The 22,772-nt window shown below is 39.6% G+C and overlaps 1 protein-coding gene across 2 annotated transcripts in view; it reads left to right on the top strand.

Annotated features, from left to right (window-relative positions):
• The window catches only part of ZRANB1 (zinc finger RANBP2-type containing 1), a 45,417-nt gene that overhangs the window by 9,714 nt on the left and 12,931 nt on the right, over positions 1-22,772 (top strand). Inside the window, exons 2-7 of one of the 2 annotated variants that reach the window (XM_063340262.1) lie at positions 3,371-3,468; positions 4,174-5,072; positions 15,802-15,989; positions 17,598-17,751; positions 20,227-20,298; positions 20,876-21,074. In XM_063340262.1, coding sequence (XP_063196332.1) covers positions 4,259-5,072; positions 15,802-15,989; positions 17,598-17,751; positions 20,227-20,298; positions 20,876-21,074 — 1,427 coding nt within the window. In that variant the 5' untranslated portion in view covers positions 3,371-3,468; positions 4,174-4,258. The remainder of the gene's footprint in view (positions 1-3,370; positions 3,469-4,173; positions 5,073-15,801; positions 15,990-17,597; positions 17,752-20,226; positions 20,299-20,875; positions 21,075-22,772) is intronic. The other variant, XM_063340260.1, reaches the window with a different exon arrangement.

Genomic DNA, 22,772 nt, shown 5'->3' with positions numbered 1-22,772 from the left:
AAACCAGCCTCCTCTTCTTTTTTGGAGCAGCCTAAGAGGGGCAGCTACGTGGGAGGGAAGCAGAGTGGATCTCTTTTCCCTGGCAAGTCTTGATGAAGGCTGAAGTTGAGCTCTCTCTTCCCTTTCAGTACAGAAGCAGTTAGCTTTGTTCGAAAATCTGTAGACATGGGCAAAACGAGTGAAGGTGGGAACACTGATTTGATGAGTATAATTACATAAGGTTTCTGCCAGCACAGATGTGCTTCTGACATAACCATCCCAGCAAAAAATCTGTACTGGAGACTGGTCTCAATCAGCATCTGGCCTGTTTGCGGGGGAGAGCTTGATCATTTAATGAAATGGAGCTCCATATTGTTCCTTCTTTGAGCCAAAGGGGAAAAAAAAATAATTCTGGACACAGTGGAATAATTAAATTGAGGGGAATATAATATATCCTGTCATAAAAATGTTATTTGAGGACTTCATTGTTTCTTCCCAGTTTCTGTGCTTTGTATTTTCCCCATGCGCCTAAAAAAGACTATTCTTGAAAGTTGAAACAAAGTGAAAGAAAAACTTGTGATTGTTCTAGGTGTCCTTTTCTGCCTGACTTTATTTAGCAAGTCTGATAATGTTTTGATTTTTCTTTGTTACTTGATTTATCAGATTTTAATGTATTTCCCCTTTAATGTACTGAGTTACTGTGCTAGTCTGTCCAGAAGGTATTTAGCATGCTGTATAAACTGATTGATTGGAAGTTGCTTAGAGTTTTGTGGGTTTTAATTTCTTGTCTGCTCGTGCTTTTTTGGATGTTAGGTCATGCACCTGTGCCTCATAGTCACTGCTGTGCTATTTCTCTGTCAGAGGAGGTACTACATGATTCAACTTCTCCTCTGTGAAGAATCTAAAATAACAAGTTAACTTGAAGACAGCGTGGCAAGGAAGTAATTCTGAAAAAATGTAACCAGCTTCAAACTGCTTAGTGGCTGGATGATGATCCTGTATCACCAGGAAATCAGACGGTTCTAGTGTCCCTGGGCTGGGGTGCAGTTGGGGGGTCAGACCAGGACCTAAAAAAAACCCCAAACAAAACAAAAAAAACCAACCAAACAAAAAAAAACCCCAACAAAAATCAACCAAAATCCTGATAAGTGAAAGTGCTAAATTTCCTCATCTATCTGTGCTGTAGTGGGTGTTAGCAGAGCTATCGAAGAGAAATTGCATTGTTCCATTGAACCTTCTTATATTCTTTACTTGATAATAACCTAAGGCCTTGTGTTCGGAGGTAGTGAGCTTGCATCTGGGAGGCTTTCAAAGCTGCAGATACTCAGCCTCTCTAAGAATTATATCAGAAAGCATCTCATCTAGCTTTTTAAGGGGCACAGAGAATAATTGCAGCTAAAAACCTAATCTCATATATGAAAGCTTTTCTGTAACACAGTTATGTACTGTGCTAGTTTCATAAATAGTATCTCAGTATTTGTTTAGGTAGTTTTTTCAACCAGCTGCTTTACAACTTGAGCAGCAATCTTCTTTCCCGGTCTGAATGTCAGGAAAACAGATGATGGTTTGTTTTCTCACCCCGTCCCAAATGTGCGTTGGGGTTTGTTTGCGATGGGAACTGCTTGGTTTAAGGCTTTACAAACTAGGGCAGGTAAGAGAACATTTGTAGCCTCTTAGGCTTCCTCATGCGTTTCAAGCTTATCTAGCTTTTGATTGCAAACATAACAGCTTCTGCTCAGGTAGAAATTATTCTCAAGCTCGTGTTGGGACAGACGCTTTCTGGTTGTCCTTCAGAGCACAAGTGAAACTGCTCCTGGTGGTCCTGTTGGTGTCAGTTGGCAGGTGCACGGATGGTGTGCTGTTTCCTTCTCTTTTCTGAAAACTGTGTTCAACTGTCTTAAGTTCCTGACTAGGAAACGTTAATATCTCAGAAAACTCTACTGTTCATAGAGAGAATAAGCTTATTAAGAACGTGATAAAAAACTTACTTGGGGAGTTGGGGGGGGGGGGGAAGCCTTGACCAAGTGGAATAGATAAATTAAGCATATAGTGTACTCAAACAGGAGGTGTTTTAGCAAAGCTTTAGTTTGTTTATACAGTATAGAAACTGTTTTTCCTCCCAAGTTTCTAAAAAGTCATCTTTATGAAGTCACCTGTAGTAAAATCAAGTTGACTTTGTATTCTTGTGTATATGCATGTATTTTTCACTTATTTTATTACAGATAGGGAGACCCTAGTATGATCTTGCTCCTTTTCTCCCATTACACATGGGCATGGACTTCTTTGGGTGAATGGTGGAGGGGAAGCAGTGGGAAGGCTAACTGCCTTCTCAGCACATTCCTTAGTCTGACACAGTTTTATAACGTATAGGTGGGAGTGAAGTGCTCTGCAGGCTATTCAAACAAGTAATATTAGAACCCGGGCTTTATGAGAAAGCTTTATGCGTTCCTGGTTGCTCATCTGCTTTCATGCAGCATAAATATGGATTGCTGCTGAAAAGGATAGTCCTGCCCTCTCCTCGGTCCTGGCCATGCGATAGCCCCTCATTCATGCAGCCACCTGATACGGTGAATAGATAGAGTCGAGCTGCTGGAAAAATCCTGTGCTGCCTGCTGGAGCCCACGGAAGGGAGAGAGTAGGAGAAAGGGTGACAAATATAAGTGGACGTTTAGCTATGCCTTGGTAGAGCAAGGTGTGTGTGAAGGTATTTTGGTGAAGAATGTATTACCTCATAAAGCATTTTCTAATTGGAGAACAGGTATAAACTAACCTTGATATGTCTGGTTTTGAATGTAATCCTGTTGTCTAACTTATCTTCCAAGTTTTTGTTTACTAGACTCTAGGTGTTTTTGTTAGCCAAGAGAGTTGCAATATGATGAATGAGAATTGTCAGTCAATCAGTATTACATTTGTATTTTAAATAGTCTTGCATGCTTAAAAATAGCACATAATTGAGTCTTATATGTTGGGTAACGATTCTGTGGTAAGGAAGGAAATAGACTGTATATATTTTTCTATTTGTCCTTTATCTACCTGCCTCACCCTTTTCCTCTATTATGCCCTCTACACAAACTGGAGGGGATCAAAGATTTTTTTTTTTTTCCTTCCCCATACTGTTTCAGATTCCAATAAGAGTGTTTAAATATGTTTTGGTGTGGATTTTACTTTGCTTGGATCTAGTGCTTTTACTTCAGCAGACTGATTGCTTCTGTGGCGACTGGTTCTTTATAAATATTGGTTTATTTTAACCACTCTATAGTCTCAGCAGGTCATGACTGAGTTTAAACAAGTAAATTGGGATCAGAGTAGGTGTGGCATTTAATAATTAACTTTCTGGTTACTCAGGTCCAGTAGGAAACCTCTAATGAGTCTGTTTTTATTTTGTTTACAGGAATAGTTATCTGCTTAGTCTCATCCTTTGTATTTGGCAATCTGAGGAAAAGATCTGAGCCAGCATGAAGACAGAATCCCCTCTTCATTAGAGAAAAAGTGAGTTGGAATTGGACTGAAATCTGGATTTATAGAATGAAAATACTGTGTTAGTTTGTCAACACACACACCTTGTGCTTGCTTTTAAGTGGTATTTTAACTTCGTAACTCTACTGTTACAAGTGATGTCCAGTCAAGGCCTAGTCTTGGTTGAGCACATGTATAAAATTTTAAAATGTATGCATTTTATGCAAACTCCTGCACCTACTTTTCTGAAAAAACTGCTTACTCATTGTATAGCTGCCCACTTGTAACACTCCTTCCTTTCAAGTGCTGTGAGGTCTTGCAATAGAGTTCACAGGATCTAGACTTTGTGTTCCTTTTCTTGTACTGCTGTATTCATATCGAGTTCTAACTCAATAACTTAATATTTGTGACTTGTTTCTGTAGCCATATTAGTCTCTTCTCCAGTATTCTCAGTGCTTAGTGTGTATCTGTTTTCTGAATTTGTTTTGGAAGCCTCTGTTCAAGTTTAAGAAACTCCAGAAATCCAGAACTTGAGTTTTCTGCACTAGGAAATCCTGAATTCTGCATTTAAAATGCAGTTAGCTCAAGTCTTATCCTCTACATAGTGGTTTTCTTACCTCTAAATGTTCTAATAGTAGCAAGAAAAAAAGATTGCCTGCTTGCCCAGCTTGATTTTTACATTTGATGCAATACACATCAACTAGGTTAAATCTCATTTACTTTTTTTTTTTGAAACAGAGCTCCTATGCAACCATTGTGTACTAATGATGTATTCTGATTACTTAGCTTTCTGCCTGACGCAGTTCATTTCAAGAAGTGCACAATGACAGAGCGTGGAATTAAATGGGCTTGTGAGTATTGTACATATGAAAATTGGCCATCTGCAATCAAATGTACCATGTGTCGTGCTCAGAGACCTAGTGGAACAATTATCACAGAAGATCCATTTAAAAGTGGTTCAAGTGATATTGGTAGAGACTGGGATCCTTCGAGCACTGAAGGAGGGAGTAGTCCTTTGATATGTCCGGATTCTAGTGCAAGACCAAGGGTTAAATCATCTTACAGTATGGAAAGTGCAAATAAATGGTCGTGCCACATGTGCACGTACTTGAACTGGCCAAGAGCGATAAGATGTACTCAGTGCTTGTCTCAGCGCAGGACCAGGAGTCCCACAGAGTCTCCTCAGTCTTCAGGTTCTGGTTCAAGACCAGTCCCTTTTTCTGTTGATCCATGCGAGGAATACAATGACAGAAATAAACTAAACACAAGGGCTCAGCACTGGACTTGTTCTGTTTGTACATACGAAAACTGGGCGAAGGCCAGGAAGTGTGTTGTATGTGATCATCCCAGACCCAACAACATCGAAGCAATAGAACTGGCAGACACGGAAGAGGCTTCTTCAATCATAAACGAGCAAGACAGAGCTCGATGGAGAGGAAGCTGTAGTAGTGGTAATAGCCAAAGAAGATCTCCACCTACAACCAAACGTGAATCTGATGTGAAAATGGACTTCCAAAGAATTGAATTGGCTGGAGCTGTTGGCAGCAAGGAAGAACTCGAAGTTGACTTCAAGAAACTAAAGCAAATTAAAAACAGAATGAAAAAGACTGACTGGCTGTTTCTAAATGCTTGTGTTGGTAAGTTGTTTGCTGCTACCTTATACTGTTATGCTTGTGGTTAGGTATTTTGGGAGAATGAAGAATTAAAACATAAACTTGACGTTTGATTTTGAAACAGCTTTTTTTAATTTCTGCATTTTAATTTTAAAAAGTAATCCAAATGTAAAAGTTCCTGAAATAGCACCTGCTAAGAGAGGGTTCATCCATAATCTGAACAGGGTTGGACATGTTTCCCAACTATGCTTGGACTTTTTTGACCTTTTGTAGAAATGGATATCCTTGTAACCAAATCCTCTTTTTCTGTGTAGTCATTGAAAGGTGGAAAAATTACAAAACCAGTCTACAGAACAGTGTAATACATATATTACTGTAGAAAATGCCAGTACTGGGTAATTAAAATTACTCTTCTTTTTTCTATGGCAAGATACACTACTAGAATCAGCAGCTGCAGCTTGGGAGTATTTGTAAACAGTGTAGAGCTTGCAACGGTACAAGATGCTCTGTCAGATGTTAAAAATAACACCAAAATATGTAGCTCCAAGAAACTGCATGTGTAATACTGACCTTGAAAGTAATAATGTTGTGTTAATACAGATACTGTGCTGTAAATGTTTACAGGCTTTCTGAAAGTATTTTTGTAGTTGACTGCTTCAAAAAATTCAAATACCAATTTTGTTTTGTATTTTAGTGCTTTCCTAAGGAAATTCTGGATAATTCTCCCAATGCTGTTAAAGAACAGAGACATGTGAGAGCAGGGTTTTCTTCAGTTATTGACCTTGTGAGTTAACTTTTGTCCTGTAGCTTTCCAGAAGCAGATATCTTGTGCTCTAGCATACAAGCAAGTTAAACACTTAAAATACGCAACTATTTTTAGAGTAAAACACTTCATTTGAAACTCTAGCACTACTGGTATGTCTCGTACTGTTCCTTCGTGTTTCATGAAGTCACTTCATAGTTGTTATAATCGAGAAACTAATTTGCAGAGCTGCTTTATTTAATATATTGGATCAGGTGTCAGTGTTCTTATGGGTATCATAGGTTTGGTTTCTCTGAGCTAATAAATATTCCAGTTTATTTTTGTGTTGCGTGAATAGTTGGACACATTTCCTTTTGAGAATAGTTAGATCTCTCAATATTTCCTGATACCTTCAGCTTCTTACGTGCTAGCAGACACGCAGTGCTTTTTCCTTCTGAAATGAGGCAACTGAAATTCTGTATGGTGTTTAAGTTATTGAATATGCAAGATCAATTGTTGGGGCTCGTTACTGTGCCTTACGAGCGTCTAGTTTGCATTCTGATAGCAATTGTATTAAATATTAAGGTTTATTTCCCTCTGCTTTTTGAAAAGTGATTTTTTTTTTTACTATTCTGATGTTACTTAAAATATTTCACACTTTCAGATTTAATCTGTGCAGGGATAGTTTTGTTCGTAGTTAAGAACATGAATTTTGCAAGTACTTAATGTTGCTTGTGACTATACAATTGCACGTGAAACTCAAAACTATGTTCATGAAATTTTTTTAAGGTAATAATGATTTGGTTCTTTTAAAATTAAAATAGTTTGAAGGTATCTTGAAGGGACCTTGATGAGAAAGCCAGAATGCAAATGGAATTGTGTGCTGATTTTTATAAGTGTTCTGCTGAAAGATTTCATGGATTCCTTTCTGTACTGTAACTTATAAACTTAGTATGCTTCAACTTTTTAACTGAGGGGAAAAAAAATCAGCAACCAGAGCTGTTAATTATCAGTCCTTCATTTCAGAATTGTGTTTTGCATATCACAGATGCCATCTTTTTCCAAATACTCTTTGTAGTAGGAATAACCTTGGGGATTGATGAAAGCTTTACAGATTTCTTTTGTGGTTGTCTCTGGACGTTCTGCAGAGCGTATCTGTCTTGGGAAGGTATACCAGTTTAACCAGTAATTTTAAAAGCAATAAGCCACACTTGTGCTGGTTATTTTGTTGTCTGAGTGTGACATACTTAAACCAATTTAACTGTCAACTGAACAATTTTGCCTGAAGCATATGTTCTTATCATTGAAATCAACGGGGTTATTGTGACTTAGTGAGTTACTGTTCATTAGCCAGCTGGAGCTCTTGTGAACTTTTAGCTGAGCTGAACTCTTCTCAATCCTTACCAAACACAATTATAAAATAGGACAAGTTCATGTTAAATGTCAAGTAAATTTGTGAAAATTGATGGAGTAAGAGTTGGTATGTCGCCTGTTACCATAGTCCAGCTGACAAGTGGTGGTTTGTTAGGATTTGGTAACTTCAGACCACACACCACCAAGTTTAAACTCAGTTGTGGAGGGTCCGTTTGTTTTGAATCTGCCTGATGTGGGAGAGATGATACGGTTTAAAGTTTTTTGGATGTACAAAGTGTAGCTTTCCCTGAAGTTAAAAATAAAGAGTAGAGGAGCAGGAGTAGGAGTAATTCTTGGCAGACTGGTTATTTTCTTTTCTCTTAGAAGATATTATCTTTCAGAAGGTACCAAAGAAAATGTTTAAGACTTTGGGACAGCTGTTTGGTTGAACTCCCTCTTTTCAGCTCAACTCTAATACAAATTTTTTTGCTAGATTTTAAATTTAATGTCATGTTTCATTTGAAAACATGTATTGGACTGCTTTTTTTCCCCACATTTGTTCTGCTTAGCTGAAAAATGAAGACAGATGTGTATTTTGTGTGGATTTACAAAAGTACCTGGGTGTGTGTGTTTGTGGGGTTTTTTGTTTTGCTGGAGACACCCATTAGTGCTCTACCCACTTCAGTAAACGAATATGTCATCAAGGCTTTTATTCCTTGCAAATCTAGGCTGTACAAAATAGTGCAAACTGATGAGTGCAACTCTTGCATTTCAGCATGAGTAGTTTCCTTGATGGAGGGTATTCTTTCCGAATCAGAAGGAGTAGTGGCATTCCCCCTTTCAAACTCTGCAAGTAAATGTACTTGAATGTTATTTTTGTTACTCACATCCATTGCTGCAAAAACCAAGTATCTGTCAAATGATACATTCTCAAAAGGATGAGATTTTAGAACTGATTAATTTGGTTAAAATTTATTAAAGTCCAAGCAGAACACCTAGTAAGTATGGCTGTTGAATAATATGACTTGCTACAAATGCCAGTTTGAGTTACGATGAGAAATTACGAGTGCCTTCTGCAAGGACAGCGATGCTTTCTACTGTACTGGCCTAGTAAAAGGTTAATGTGAAGTCCGAGATGACTCTCAGTTCTTTAGGGGGGAAAAGCTAACATGTATTTAAAATTAAGCTTCACTGTCTTTTGTATAACTCGTGGTTATCTACACTAAAGAGACTGTAGGGGAGGTCTGGAAGCCTGTGGGGCTTGGGGAATCCGGTGTGCAAGTGGAGCAGTACTGCCGTGGGGGCTGGTGAAGCCAGTTACAGCTGGCTCTGGGTTTAAGTAGTACAAATGGATGAAGATGGCCATGGCTATATAAAATCTTTCTAGTGTTCAGAGTTTGCTTGGGGCTTACGCTTCAGTACTTGCTGGAGCTTCCCCTCCCCTGGCACTTGAGGGTTTTACAGTGGTGCTAGCGGAGCGTGGTTGCTGCCAGGCACTGCTGGGGATCCGCGGGTTGTATGTGTAACTCCAGAGCTTCAGCTGCACCCCACAGATTAAAAGTAAACTGCATTTCTCCTCCTTTTCCTAACTGCTGCAAGAGAGTGTGCTCTGCTCGTTCAGTTCAGGTCAGTAAGGTTGCTACCACCATCACGGGACAGACTCCCCAGGCTGGGGATGGTAGCTCCAAAACCAAGTAGACACACATTCTTCTTAGCTGTGTGAACGAAACAACTAAGAGTGCGTTTCTTAAACAAATCCAAAATATTTAGACCAGTCTGTAATGAATCTTGTTTTACAGTACATCCTTAAAGGACTGCCTAGTTCATTCTTTGTATTCCTACGTATGTGTCTGCTTAGTTTTCCCTTTGTTGATTACTTTAATCTCTTACAGGGTGTTTTTTCTTCTGTCCTTTTCTTCTCCCTTCGGTTTTCTGACATAATGCCAAACACGTTACCCAAACATTCACAAACCCAGTGGGAAAGGAGAGTCATCCTGTCCAGGTTTCAGTGTGAAGTTGGCTGGGCAGCATCCCCAGCTCCAGGAGAGATGGAGGCCACCTCCTGCTCCGTGTCTTGCGGAGCTTGTGGCTCTTTGCTGGCAATAAAGGTGGCCTGAAGGGACTGACGTACCAAGGGGCTCTCAGCTGGCACTGCCACCCAAAGTTGTCCTCCTGTGTGCTTGTTCTGTCCTCCTGGCGTGTTTGTTTATCAGCATACAAATGAAGTGCATCTTGCTAAAAATGAAGCTCGATAAGCTTGATGAGGGGATATTTTTGTGGGGGGTGTGGTGGTTGGGTCTTTTTTTTTTTTTTTTTTTGTTTGCTGTTTTAGTAAAGCCAGACTGGTTTCCTCATCACATCCATGGTAGAGCTAAACCTTGATGGGGCTGTTTATGCTGTAATAAGGGAGTGAGAAGTGTATGGGTGGAAACGAGCTGCTGGAGGCAGGGAGGGGTCAGGCACCGGTCCTTGCTGGTGTCAGTTTAGGCTGGCTGGAACTGTTTGGGGAAGTATAGCATGAATTAGTCACTTACAGGTGATTACCTGCCAAGGTGGCCTTGGCTACGTATGGCAAATGGTGCCTGTTGGAATGGCTGTGGGGACAGCCCCTGGTGTGAGCTGTGCAGCCTGGCCTCCTTCCCCCCGTTCCTTTGGGATACTGGGAAACATGACTTGGCATACTTGTCTGCTGGGACAGGTAATGATGTAAGCTTACAACTTTCACCTGATAAGAAATCTTGTTGTATTGTTGTCTGTGTCCTATACATACATTCTATCATAACTACATTACATTTGTGTGTGTGTATCTTTCAGAGTAGGTAAAACTCTGTATGCCTTACTCTTTGGTAGGAAATCGTAATTCCTGAAACACACTTTATTTTGGTCTCTTGGCTGCTTTTTTAAACTTATAGAATGTTTTGGGTTGGAAGGGATCTTAAAGATCATCTTGTTCCAAATGCTCAGTGATATTTCATGCTAAAAATAATTAAGTGATCAATTTAAAAAGCACTGATGGTTAACTTTAATATCACTTGTGATTTTTCCACTGTCCCGCCCTCCTTTTGGGTGCAACCCTGCAAGCAACTGATCCACCGTTAATGCAGCAAGGGGTGTGGATATCTCTGACAGATAGGAGAGGGGATAAGGACATCTTTCAACAGTTCTTCTTACGTGTGTGCTGCTTTGTCTTGTGATAATATGTTAGAAACATACTACGTGGACTGTATGTAGAGGTAAGAGCTGTTTGCATGGGAAAAAAAAGAACAGACGACAGCCACACTCTCATGCATTGGATGGCTTCAGGTTTAAGGTACATGTTGTCTTGAAGTTATTTACTTACTTTTAAGCTGATGTGAGTTGCTAAGCTTGAAGGATTTGAACAATTTAGTATACAGAAGGTTCTGTCTTGAGCTGTCATTACCTAGAGAGTGGTCTGCTGTTGATTGTGTGCTAATACTAACAAGGGAGGTCCTGGAAATGAAAAAAGAGAAGAATGAACAGAAGGGTGTGGTTAGGGGCCCATAAAGGTTTTTCAGATAATCCCTCCCTCTTGTATTAATTGATGTGTCATATTTGCTTGCAAAGGAGTTCTTCCTCTCAGAGGAGAAATTCTTCTCAGACTGGATGTTTTTGGCGCTCAAAATCCTGAAATGGTGGAGTAGTTATTGGTAATAAACCTTTCTTTATGGCCACCTGATGCGCCCCGGTGAATAGCTGGAAGCGTGTGAGGGCTGAGCTCCAGAGGATGCTACAGCTCGCGTGGTCAAACCGCAGCTCCTCGGCACTCTCAATGCTAGAGGAGCAGTAAGGTTTTTAACAAGTGTCAGAATTAGGTTTTAATGGGTCAGTTTGGTCGATCAGCCCCTCACTTGCTGGAAGGTCCCCTTGGCACTTAAAGCAATATTTAGATCAGTCTGTAGTTGTGTAAATGAGAGCATGTTTATGATGTAGACCACTTGCAATTCTATGTGTAACAGAAGAGAAGCAGCACATGTTCCTGATCTGGTGTATGTTACAGAGGGATCTGTCTCTACTTCTGACTTTTAAAATGTATAATTTGCTTCTTTGAGAATTTTGCCTTTTATTACCAAGCAGCTCAAGGAATCGTGAAGTCGATTACAGTTGTCCCACATAGGAGTCACAATGACCTCCTTAAGGTGAAGTGTTTCCTTTTGTAGTCTACTCAAGTGTGGTAACACATTGTTTAGCGTAGCATTGCTACCTCCTTGAATCAAAGAAGTCTTGAATCTTTGGGTTGTACTTTAGATACCTTACCTAAACAGAGGCATCTTCACGCTCTTCCATTAATTTAGCAAAAAATGTATTTATTTTAGCAGGTATATGATTGAAATTAATTCTCTTTGGTTTTGCTTGTTTTATTTCAGGTTAATCCTGTTCAGTCTTTTCCAAGATTTAGAATGCCTGCCCTGTAGTATAGGTAGGACTGCGTATGTGCCTTTGTACAGTGATGCTTTTAAATTTTTTGAGGCTCAGGAGCCTCCTGCAGAATCAGCTGCTGTTGGCTGGCTGACCCTCTGCATCTTGCTGCTCTGCAATTACTCGTTTGTCTCCACTACAGCGCAACTGAGGTATTGTTGAGGAACATTTAACTCAGGCAGTGCTGCTGCCCAGTCCTGTCTCCCTCAGCCTCTCCGCTGCTGTGTAGAAAAATGGCAGAAGTGCATCTCACTCTATCTGAAAAAATTTCCCCGTTTTATTTGCAGGTTGTACCAGCCAGTGTGCTCCAGAACTATCAGAAAGATAGTGAAGTGAATAAAGGCTGCTGCTACAGTATTTTCTCTGGAAACTTTTACATCCATCTGTTCCAGAGTCATTGGGACTCTGCAATTTGGGCAAACAGAATTTAGTTTTCTAGATATGCGTGTAATCTCTTGCATATTTTCCAGGTTTACGTAACTGTACTAACTCCTATAAATATTTACATGTTCTAAAGAATAAATTTAATAGCACCTTATCTGAAGTAGTTTGGTTTTAGCAGCTAGGCTAATTATGGGTTTATTTAATATGAGCAAAGGTAGTGTCTGATATCTAATAAAGAAGATGGTTGTAACAGTTGTAGCAGGAAAAATGCAAGATTAAGGTGGTACGAATAGTTATTATTAGGTGATTAATGTTTTTTAAATGTAGTCTTTTTAAATAACCTTCTTAATCTCTGTCATTTATACTTCTTATGTATACTGAGATTGAGTATTCCTGATCTGGGCTATCTGTGGGAGCTGGGGCTTTACTAGAAGAAAAAAGCCCCTGGCTCCTGGTGCTGTGAAAGAATATTCCAATAAGAGGAAATGCCTGAATTGTGAATGGGAACACAGTTGAACCTGTAAACCCAGAATACGAACTCACACTTGTATTTTCTCATGACTACTCATCAGAGGTAGCCACTGAGTCACAAGGATCTGTTTGTAGTCATGTAGCTCTTGTAACTAATTGGAGCTTTGCCCTCTCAAGAGGTCTGGCTGCTGGAGCGCTCCCGAGTGCTGCGTGAACAATCTTCAGGCAAATGCCACTCTTCCTTTTGACATTTTAACAGTCTGCGGAATGCAGGGGGTGTCAGTGGGGAATAATCCAACTGGCACAGTACTGTATCGGAACATGATTCAAAGGCTGCTTGTGTAAGTAATCAGGCACTTGTGTGTTATGAAATATAGTGAATTATAACATCAGTAAATATTTCTGTAATATTTCTTGTAAATAGTGTTTTGTTAAGCTTTATTTAAATAGACTTAATGAATTGGAGGCTCTCATTCATCTGACAGAAATCAAAGCCATTGTAGGAATGTGCCTCCTATTGTCAACGAAAGCATATTGAGACTTCGTTTTGGAGTGCTGATGCTGAATTTAGGAACTGCAGACAGTTCTTACAAATGTTGCCTGTAGGCAAGTTTACCCCATAGTTTTGAGGCAAGAGTTGTGTTTTCTGGTTCAGATTTCTGGCAATCTGCTTGTTATTGCTATATTTTGGCTCAGTGTTCACTGCAGCCGTGGATTGTACTGACCGGTACTGTACGCAGGCTGGCACCTGATGAGCTGTCAGGAATTTTCCCTGTTCCTTTGAAGTGTCTAAAATAGAGGAGTTATTTGGTAGAATGAGCAAAGAGAAATTTGGACTCTTCTTGCTGTGGCTAAGAGGGGCCAAAGAGATAGCAGTGACCGTAGAGGCCCTGCAGTAGTGATGCTCTGGGTACTTGGCTCACAGTACTGCAGTGCAGGCCAAGACCAGACCAGACCAGAGCATGCAGCAGGAAGCTTCTTATAAGGAAGTAAACTTATGATGGGCTCTGTTTTAAAAAAAAAAAAAAAAAAAAAAAAATTATGCAGAATAAGCTCTGTATGGTTTGATTTTTTTGTGTGTCATGTTTATCTATTGAGACTCAGTTACAAAACAGTGCATCCAGAAGTGAACTTGTCTGAACTTGATCTGAGAATTCCCTGATGCCTTTTTTGGTGTGGTGTTTGGGTTTTTTTTTTTTCCTTTTCTTCCTTCCCCTGCCCCCTTCCCTCTCACCTATAAATAGTCACTTGGCTGTTTGGGTTAAGGAAAGAGGATGACCAGATACGATGCATGCACATGGTCACATCACTGTCCCTCCATGAGCTGTAACTGTGCTAGTTTGACTTGTCATTTAGCACACCATCACTGTTCTTCGCTTCTAGATCAAGTGTTGCCAACCCTCTACCTAAAACACGTTTACACTCTCCATTTTTTAAATAAGGCCTAGCAAGCATATACAGTTTGCCTGGTTTTGATATATGTATTGTTCTTTACCTTAAACTTCATCAGCAAAGTTTAGAACTGTACTTTCCAAATGACAGTTTATATAACAATTTTAGTAATTGATTCTAGGATATGGGGCCTTTGGGAATGTCAAGTATTGGAAGACGTGGGAATAAACTGCAAGAAATGGCAGTGCCACATACAGCACATGTCGCTGATTTGGATCCTTATTTGCAGCTTGTAGTCATTAGGGCTTCATGGCATTGCCAGACCTCATGTGATGGCCTCTCAGCAGCAGCCTTAGACCTAATGGGTAATCTTGTGCCATGGCTGTAGTATAATTTATTTTAAGAGGGTGGGCCATGAGAAATGGTCTGCCTTTAATATCTATGTATACATATAGATCTGAAAAAAAACCAAAAAAAGAAGGCAAACCCAACAAGTCAGCTTGCTGCATTTAGTCGGAAGCATCTCACAAGCAGCCTTGGTATTGCCTTATCAGTCGCTTAAATGTGATTGCATTGAAATAAAATGCTACACTGGGCATTCTTGTTATGGATACAGCATATATTGACAAAGCCGTACCTTTAGTTTGGTGTGTTCTAGTTCCACCCAGAAGCGGAAATGTTGCAACAGGAGTGCAGCTATGCTGGTCACATCCCGAATCGCATTCCTTTGATGCATGTTTTGGAGAAAGTCTCCAAACCCTGACCAGTGAATTTTCAGTGTTCATTTTCCTTCATGGAGTACCTTTTCTCCATCAGTAGCAGCTCCTTTCTTTAAAATAAATTATTTTTTTACCAGCAGAGTTCTAACTCTAATGGAACAAGAACTAAAATGGGCAGACATAACTCTTGTCTAACTAGTTCTTTAGCACATCTGGGGTGAATACCTAGGCAGGCAGTTAAGCAGAACGAAACGTTAATGCTGGAGTGGAATGGGAATGTCTCCCTGTACAGGCAGACCAGAGACATGCATTGGAAAACCAAGAAATTGTCATTCTGTATTGTTTTCTTTCTGCCCTGACCCGTTAGGACTTTTGAATCCTCGATGAATGGGTAGATGTTGTACGACTGAAATTTGCAGTCGAGTTTGTATTCTGTAACTTCTCTGCTTTACACCACTGTTGAAATGAATAATCTAACTTTTATCTGTAGAGGCTTCCTAAGCAGAACTGATAAGTTTGTAGAGAAAGGTCTTGCACTGATAGTCCATTTTCCCTCTGCATTTCTTCTAAAAGCTGTATAATCTCAGTATTGTAAATGACAGACTTTCTGGCTGAGCTAAGAATGCTTTCCCAAATCCCGGATTAACCAGCAACCCAGCAGTTCATGTGCTTCTCTGGTAGCAGGCAGTTCAGTTTGTTGTGTGGATTTTTGTGTGGGTTTTTTTTGTTTGGTTGGTTTTGGATTGGATTTTTTTTTTTTGTCTGGTGTTTGCATCTTGGTCCTAAACAGGAGCGGGTGCCATTGAGACTTAGCTCTTTCCCTTCTGGTCAATTTTTGAGTCTTGGTAAGACAATACAATAATCAAACTAATTTCTCTGCTATGAATGTATGAGTTTACTTCAGTACTGCTGATCAAATGGAACGCTAGTGAGTATATTATGCCAGGTATTTCATCAAGTGTCCTCAGCACCACTTCAGAGCAGGCTTTTGATCTGCCGTATCTTCCAACTAGTTTGGATAGTGTAAGTGGTGTAGGAGGTGAGGTAAGTGTAAATATTTTGTTGTCATCTTTTTTTAAAAAAAGAATAAAAATAAAAATTCCAAGATTCTTGGTATGCAGTTGATGCTTTATGTGTTAGGTCTGTATCAGAAAAGATAGAGATAAACTGTGTTAAATAAGGTGGTTTGATCCAGTGTGGCTAGTTCACTGGCTAAAATGAATTGTATTTTTTTTGTTTGTTTGTTTTCCTTCAGGAGTTGTAGAAGGTGATTTAGCTGCTGTTGAAGCTTACAAGTCATCAGGAGGAGATATTGCCCGCCAGCTTACTGCAGATGAAGTACGCCTGCTAAATCGCCCTTCTGCTTTTGACGTTGGGTACACGCTTGTACATCTGGCGATACGCTTTCAGAGACAAGATATGCTGGCAATTTTGCTTACGGAGGTGAGTTACTTTGGCCCTTGCGTAGATTGAATAGGAACCTTATGTAACGGCGCCCTTGTTTGCAGCCAGTGACATGTAACTTTATTTGCTACAAGACAGAGGCTAATATTTTTAGAATACACGAGCTGCTGCTTTGTGCCTTTGCTGATGTTTCTCCTTAAGAAGCAAGCTCACTTTAAGGCTTGTATGTATGTGCTGGTCTTGAGGACATTCAGTTTTCTCATTAATGAGCAGTCTTGGCACACATTCTGACCTGGAAGTGAGCTATTGTGAGGCTTCCTGTGCTTTGGGTGGGGGAGAGGAAATGCCCTGAAAGCAAAACACTGAGATCAATGACAGCGTAGTTTTTTCTGAGTGTTGTTAATGAATAAGTCTACCGTGATCTTTCTCCCCTGGTTTTCTTGGGAGCTTCTCTTCTAGAGAAAGGCAAGCCTCTTGCTTTGCAAAATTACTGCATTTTTTCCACTTTGACCATTTTATAGACTGGTTGATTCCCCTCTCTGCTTGTACTTGCTCTTGCATGTTCCATTTTCTTGCATATTTTTGCATGGTGGTCCTCTGTCTTTGCCCTCTCACCAGGCCCATAAGTAATTCTGTTATCTCCTTTTGTCTGTTTTCTTCATCTCAGACTTCTGATTCCTCACCTGATCAGAGCTAAACTCTTATTCTGCCTCACTCCCTCTTTTGATGCTTAAGGCAATTCTTCAAGCATGTGTTCCTAGAAAAAGTAGCATCCCTGAGAAGTGTATAAGGATGACGGAATGCACAGGGTTGAGTAATTAAAAAAAGTAGATGAAGCAGCACAAATGTAGCTAAACCCTTGAGCAGAGTATGTATTTGTATATGGCTAATATACAGTTTTGTGCTGCCTACATAGCTGTCTGGGTGGATGGAGTTACATGTTTAAAAACAAGTTAATTTGCTGAAATGCTGTCTTACAGACTTTTCTGTTTGGTTTTGTTTCAGTTTCTAGGGATACTTACTCAAGATACCATTTGTGAAAATGCTTAGTAGTGTTTGAGCCACAGTGATACTTTTCTTTGCTAGGATATTAACTAGTGAAAATGTGTCTCTTAAACATGTGGTTTTTTTTTTTTTAATATAGTTAGTGTTATCCCCTTGTCACTTGCCTTGTGTCATTGAATGAGTTCCTGCTGCCAATGATGATTAGAATCTGGAGAAATATAAGTACCTTAGCTTAATAGTTTTTGGGAACATTCTTTGTAGGAAGCTGTCTTGTGCTGTGGTAATGAAGTTCTTTGTTAAGTGTAGACTGGGCTCATGCATAAGACTTGAGGTATGTTTCCTATTGTTATCTAGCTCTCGTCTATTTTTTAACTTTCCTTTTGCTGCTGTTGGAAGTGGTCATCTGTTAATTCACTTCTTTGATTTAAAGAGGTTTTTAACCAGCTCTATGTTATCAGCTACATGGAAAACGAGACGTTAATTCATTGAGAGTCACTAAACATTTAATCTTTCAGGGTACCAATGTTTATACTTCTGTTGCATTACTTGCTAATAAAATACTGTCTGCTGGTGGTTATCGCTCCTGAGTCTTCGTATTTAACTAGAAATAATACTGAGTGCAGTGACTGTGTTATGTTACAGGTATCACAACATGCAGCGAAGTGCATTCCTGCCATGGTGTGTCCAGAGGTCACAGAACAAATTCGCCGTGAAATTGCTGCATCTCTTCATCAACGAAAGGGAGACTTTGCTTGCTATTTTCTGACTGACCTTGTAACATTTACGTTACCTGCAGGTAGTTATGAAATTCTTCTTACTGATGGAAGACTTCTTGGTTTTTTTTTTTTTTGCCTAGTTGAGAATTGCCTGTTTTGGATCTATACTTTGACTTTCTGATGGTGGTGGTGTGTATATATATGTTTTTATTTATTAAGTTTTAATAGCTTAGGTCAGATCTAGTAGTTGAATTTGCTTATTAATATTCAGTGTCTGCACACTCAAACCCATACATTGTTGTGTGAAGGGAACATCTGTTGTCCCCTTCAGACACCAGGAAATCGAAGAAAAGTTGTGTATTCTAAGGAGAAGCTGTGTTGGAAGTTACAGTTGGAGCCCAGAAGTTTCTGGGCTGTTAATATGACTTTTCACATGGCTGTGTTAGCTTTCAGTCCTTTCTGTTAAGGCCCAGAGCTATTCTTTGCATTTGTACCTGGTTATGGCAATGGCACTTCTTGAATACTCTTGAGGTACTTTGCGATCAAGAGAATGTTTGTCTAAAAATCTTCTAATGGCTTTTTGTTAATAATCTTCACTAGCTATTTCCTTTAACAGAAATGCTATCAGAGGTAAGCAAATGTGTAGATGGAAACTGTACAAATCAGCAGATCCGTTGGTCTTTTAAAAAAGCAGTAGCGTTTAAGAATTGTATTTGGAACCTTTTTGGCTGAGTGTTACCTCATCTCCTCCTCTTCAAAGTGTCCAAATAATACTTACTACTTCTTTACAACTTTTTATGGGGCGGTATTCAGTCTTATTGTGTGGGTCACCTGAGAGAGGCAGATGGCTTCTAGAGACATCTTTTGTCTAGAGACAACACTTTGGCTGCCTGGGTGAGAGAAGGGAACGAGGGGCAACAGAATGATTCGTAACACACATGAGGAATTTGCTCAGTATTTTCAAGAGGTACATGTTAAACCACTGGGCAACTCTTTGACACATGTAATAGCCATTAAATGGTTAAGGAATAAGAACATTCAAAAGCTTCTGTATGCCAAGACTATCAATGTATTTCCACTTCCATCATACTTAGCCAACTGAACGTCTTCTATAGTCAACACTTCGAAGCTGGTCTCAAGACAAGCATTTCCAAGGATAGTGGTATAAATCATACAATCCTATTCAGATATTACCTATATGATGTAGTTTAAAAAACAGCTTCCACTTGATCTTTCAAATAAACGGGTAGGATCTTTCTGAAGACCCCATGCACAGACATTAGAGGGCAAAACTTTTAAATTGATTGCTGTACACTGTAAGCCAGTTTTAGTTTAAAAAAACCCCAATCATACCAAAAAAAAAAAAAGACCACCCAACAACTCTCTGCCTGCACTAAACAATCATATGCTTCAGTAGCAACTTGGGTGCCTAAATGTGGACTTCACTTTTCAAAACCGTGAGGTATTGGACATCTGAGCAGGAAGGGCAGATCTGACACTGGAATGGAGAGATCAAGAGAGATCTTAGTACCCTTGAAATACCACTTCAGACCTGGTCATTATCCCCTCGGCTGCCTGAGGGGATATTAGATGTTTCTGTTTAACTATTTGATTTACTCCCTTATTTAAGTTTCTCAATTGTGCTAAAGCTAGCAAAGTTTCTCTAGTCGCTGATCTGCCTAGCAACGCTGTACTAATTATCCTGTACTGCAGTGCAGGCCATGAGTAAATCTTTAAGTTATAGCAAATGTTTGCATTTTAGAATGTGTGTTTATTGTTTTACATGATACAGGAGTCACAAGAGTTTTGGAGTTTTGCTCATTACACAGTTTTCTGCCTTTGTGTTTGTGTGTGGGTGTGTTGGTTTTGTGTGTGTTTTTTTTTTTTTTTTTTTTTTTTAAATAATGGTAGATCCACAGTTGCAGATGTCTGTAAAGGTCTTGGAACAGTTGTCAGTAGCGGTGTTCTCTATGTCATAACTCAATAGTTATTATTCCTTGTTTTCTAACCTGCAAACTGTGGCCTGCAGACCAACAATAGTTCTCTGAACTATTTTGTTGAAGTCTGCATGAAATGACTAAGAAAGTGGGTGTTCTGTACAAGAACAAGTTTCTTGGCAAACTGTGCCTGTCCATTGGGGGAGACTGGGGAGGGGAAGCCATTCAGATGGGTGGAAAACTACTGCTTAGGATTGAAGCTGTCCTAAGCATAGTAGGGTTGAAAATACTCCTTCCCCCCCCCCCCCCCCCCCCACCTCAAAGTGGTTCTCTACTTCACTTTCTCCTTCAGAGAAATCCATTCTTACCCTACACGTGCTGTGACAATCCTTTCTGCATAAAAGGTATGACGGTCAGTCTGAGATACGTATCTACTTCAGAGTGCTCTACAAAGCCTGTGGTCACAAATGACAGATCTGAAAATAATAGCAGCTTTTCAGAGGAGATGTTAGGGATAATAGGGCAAAAGCTGTTGTGTAAGTTCTGAGCATCAGCTGGTAATGCATCTCTTTTACAGTAACATTAAGTGACTTTTGTATTTGCTTTCTGTTTTGCCAGATATTGAAGACTTACCGCCCACAGTCCAAGAAAAGTTATTTGACGAAGTACTTGATAGAGATGTTCAGAAAGGTAAATGCTTGGAAAGTGGCTAGAATCTCACTTTGCTTTTTATTAGAGACTATTTCTGTTACAGAAAAAAAAGTGTGTGTATATATGTAACTTTGTTGCCTAATTTGTTTTAAATACAGCTTTGATGCTTTCAAGTTAATTTTCACCCTGGAATTATTTTAATTTTAACATTTACAGTCTGCTTATGAGGCAGAGAGAATGGAGTGTAGAAGTCATGTTTGTAATATATCTTTGAATTTTAAAGATTTTTGAAGTTTTACAGTTTTAAGTCACAAGCTCTTTAAAAAAAAATGAACAATCTTTCCCCTTCAATAACAATCCTCAAACAAATGATGTGTAACTTTGTTTAAGGGTATGGCTTGGTTTTGTGTGTCTGTCGTCTTCTTTTTGTGAGAGTATTTTGCCCAAGGGAATGCCTTTAACTCTTGTAGTTCACGTATTTTTGTCGTATGGAGGAAAACTTAGTTTTATCATGTAAATGGGGAAATTGTTGAGATGATGCCATTAATGTACTGTTCAGATTCTCTGAGACTTCAAATGAATATAAGTTTTAAAAGAGGTTTCTGTCATGTGGCAGAGCTAGAAGAGGAATCTCCCATTATCAACTGGTCACTGGAACTGGGTACGCGCTTGGACAGCAGGTTATATGCACTTTGGAATCGGACTGCAGGGGACTGCCTGCTTGATTCAGTACTACAAGCCACTTGGGGCATTTACGACAAGGATTCAGTGCTGCGGAAAGCTCTTCACGACAGTTTACATGACTGCTCGCATTGGTAACTTTACTTTTTATGTCAACTTTAAAGATAGCTTACTACGTAGCATAGTAGTCAATAGTAGTATAGTATTAAAAAGAAACACAACCACCACTCCCCAATTTACTGTGGACTGTGGGCCTCAAAATGTTGAGTCGCGGCATGATTCATGTAGAAATCTACATCTAGTGTATTTTAAATGTGAGCACTGGAAACTTGGACATTCTGAACTCAGTGGCGGTATGTGATATTCAGCAAATAGCATTTAAAATGGACTAAAATACTTTTATGTTGTGTCCTTGTCAAGAGCGCGCTAACCGCAGTTAAGACTGGAATTTACTTGCAATGTAAATCATGCACATGCCATGCCTTGCTGCCGTTGGTGGAAGCTTTGCAGAAGATTGTTAATAGAAGATAGCCTTTTATTCTGTTATAAACTTTTCAGTATTTTCATTCCATCTGCTTAGTTACAGCTTTATTCGGTGTTGCTCTTTTTGTTCCTGTTCTGTCTGCTAAAATAACAGCAATAAAGCAGAGTAGTGACATTTAACTAGTGCTGTCATTTGGCCATAGAATTAATTCATCATTCTGTAGATCAACTTCTGTTGTTTTACACTGGCAACCTTTTTTAGTCCAATACTGTGGTTTGCCTCTGCTAGAGGAAAAATTCTTAGAGCTGGACCCCAGCGGTGTCCAACAGCTCTCGAGTCTGTCATGGGCGATTAGTTTTCTTATGTTCTTGTAGTCAAGGACAAGAGGAATGCCCAGCAGACGTGCTAGAGAAAGGGCCTGTCCCCTTGCTGTACATGCTGTACAGGAAATCAACAACAAAGGTTAGTTTTAGGGGTACCTATAAGGAGCTGTTGTGATTACTGTCCCCAGCTGCAGGCTGTTTGGAGAAAACTCCCTAAATTAGCCTACCGAGAGCTGGATTCAATAAAATGGTGTTTCAATAACAATTCTTCTGAGAACCTGTCTCTGATTTGGATCTGTCCCTACTCCAGAGTTGTTTATAATGGAGCGTGCATCTTGACCACGCAGGAATGTCCCTGGCATCACAAGCAGTTCCCCTGAGGCCAGAGCAGAAATTTATGATAGATCGGGTTTGGTTCTTTATGGTAACAAAACCAAGCATGGTATCCAAAAACATGCTGCAAACTATTGAGGTTTAAACCAATCTTTCACAATGTTAGTGTTAACTGTTGCTGACTTACTGTTGTATCTAACATAACACTCATTATTTAAAGTGTATTAAAACTGGTTAAGCTTTTTAGTTCGTGTTCTAGACAGAATTTGCATTTTACTCTGAATTCACTTGATCTTCATCCTTGCTGGAAGCACAGTTTTTTTTTTTAACTGGTTTGTGTGTTCCTTTATAGTTGTTTGAGTACAGTTGCTTACCTTCAGCCTGGACAATCTCAACTGCTAGTTTGTCATTGGAAAAATCAGCGCAGGTTCTAGTACCAGCCTCTACAGAGCTCCATCTTTAATAGGAGGCTCTGCAGAGGCTGTTAGCGATGGAAATTCTTGAAGAATCAACTGACATGTTAGTGGTGATACTGGATCAGACTTGAGTCATAATTCCTTTCAAAAAATCCAGACTGAGGGTGTGAGAAGTCTTTTAGTTAAGTTGTGTTGTAACTTGATCATCCTGTATGTCCTGTACTTGCTGTATAGATTCTATGTGGGAAGATACTTTTAATTTTGTGGGCTAGGATG

The sequence above is a fragment of the Chroicocephalus ridibundus genome, chromosome 6 (genome assembly GCF_963924245.1).
Source record: "Chroicocephalus ridibundus chromosome 6, bChrRid1.1, whole genome shotgun sequence".
NCBI lineage: Eukaryota > Metazoa > Chordata > Aves > Charadriiformes > Laridae > Chroicocephalus > Chroicocephalus ridibundus.
The sequence above is the reverse complement of the archived record's forward strand: the minus strand, read 5'-3'. Positions and strand labels throughout refer to the sequence as shown.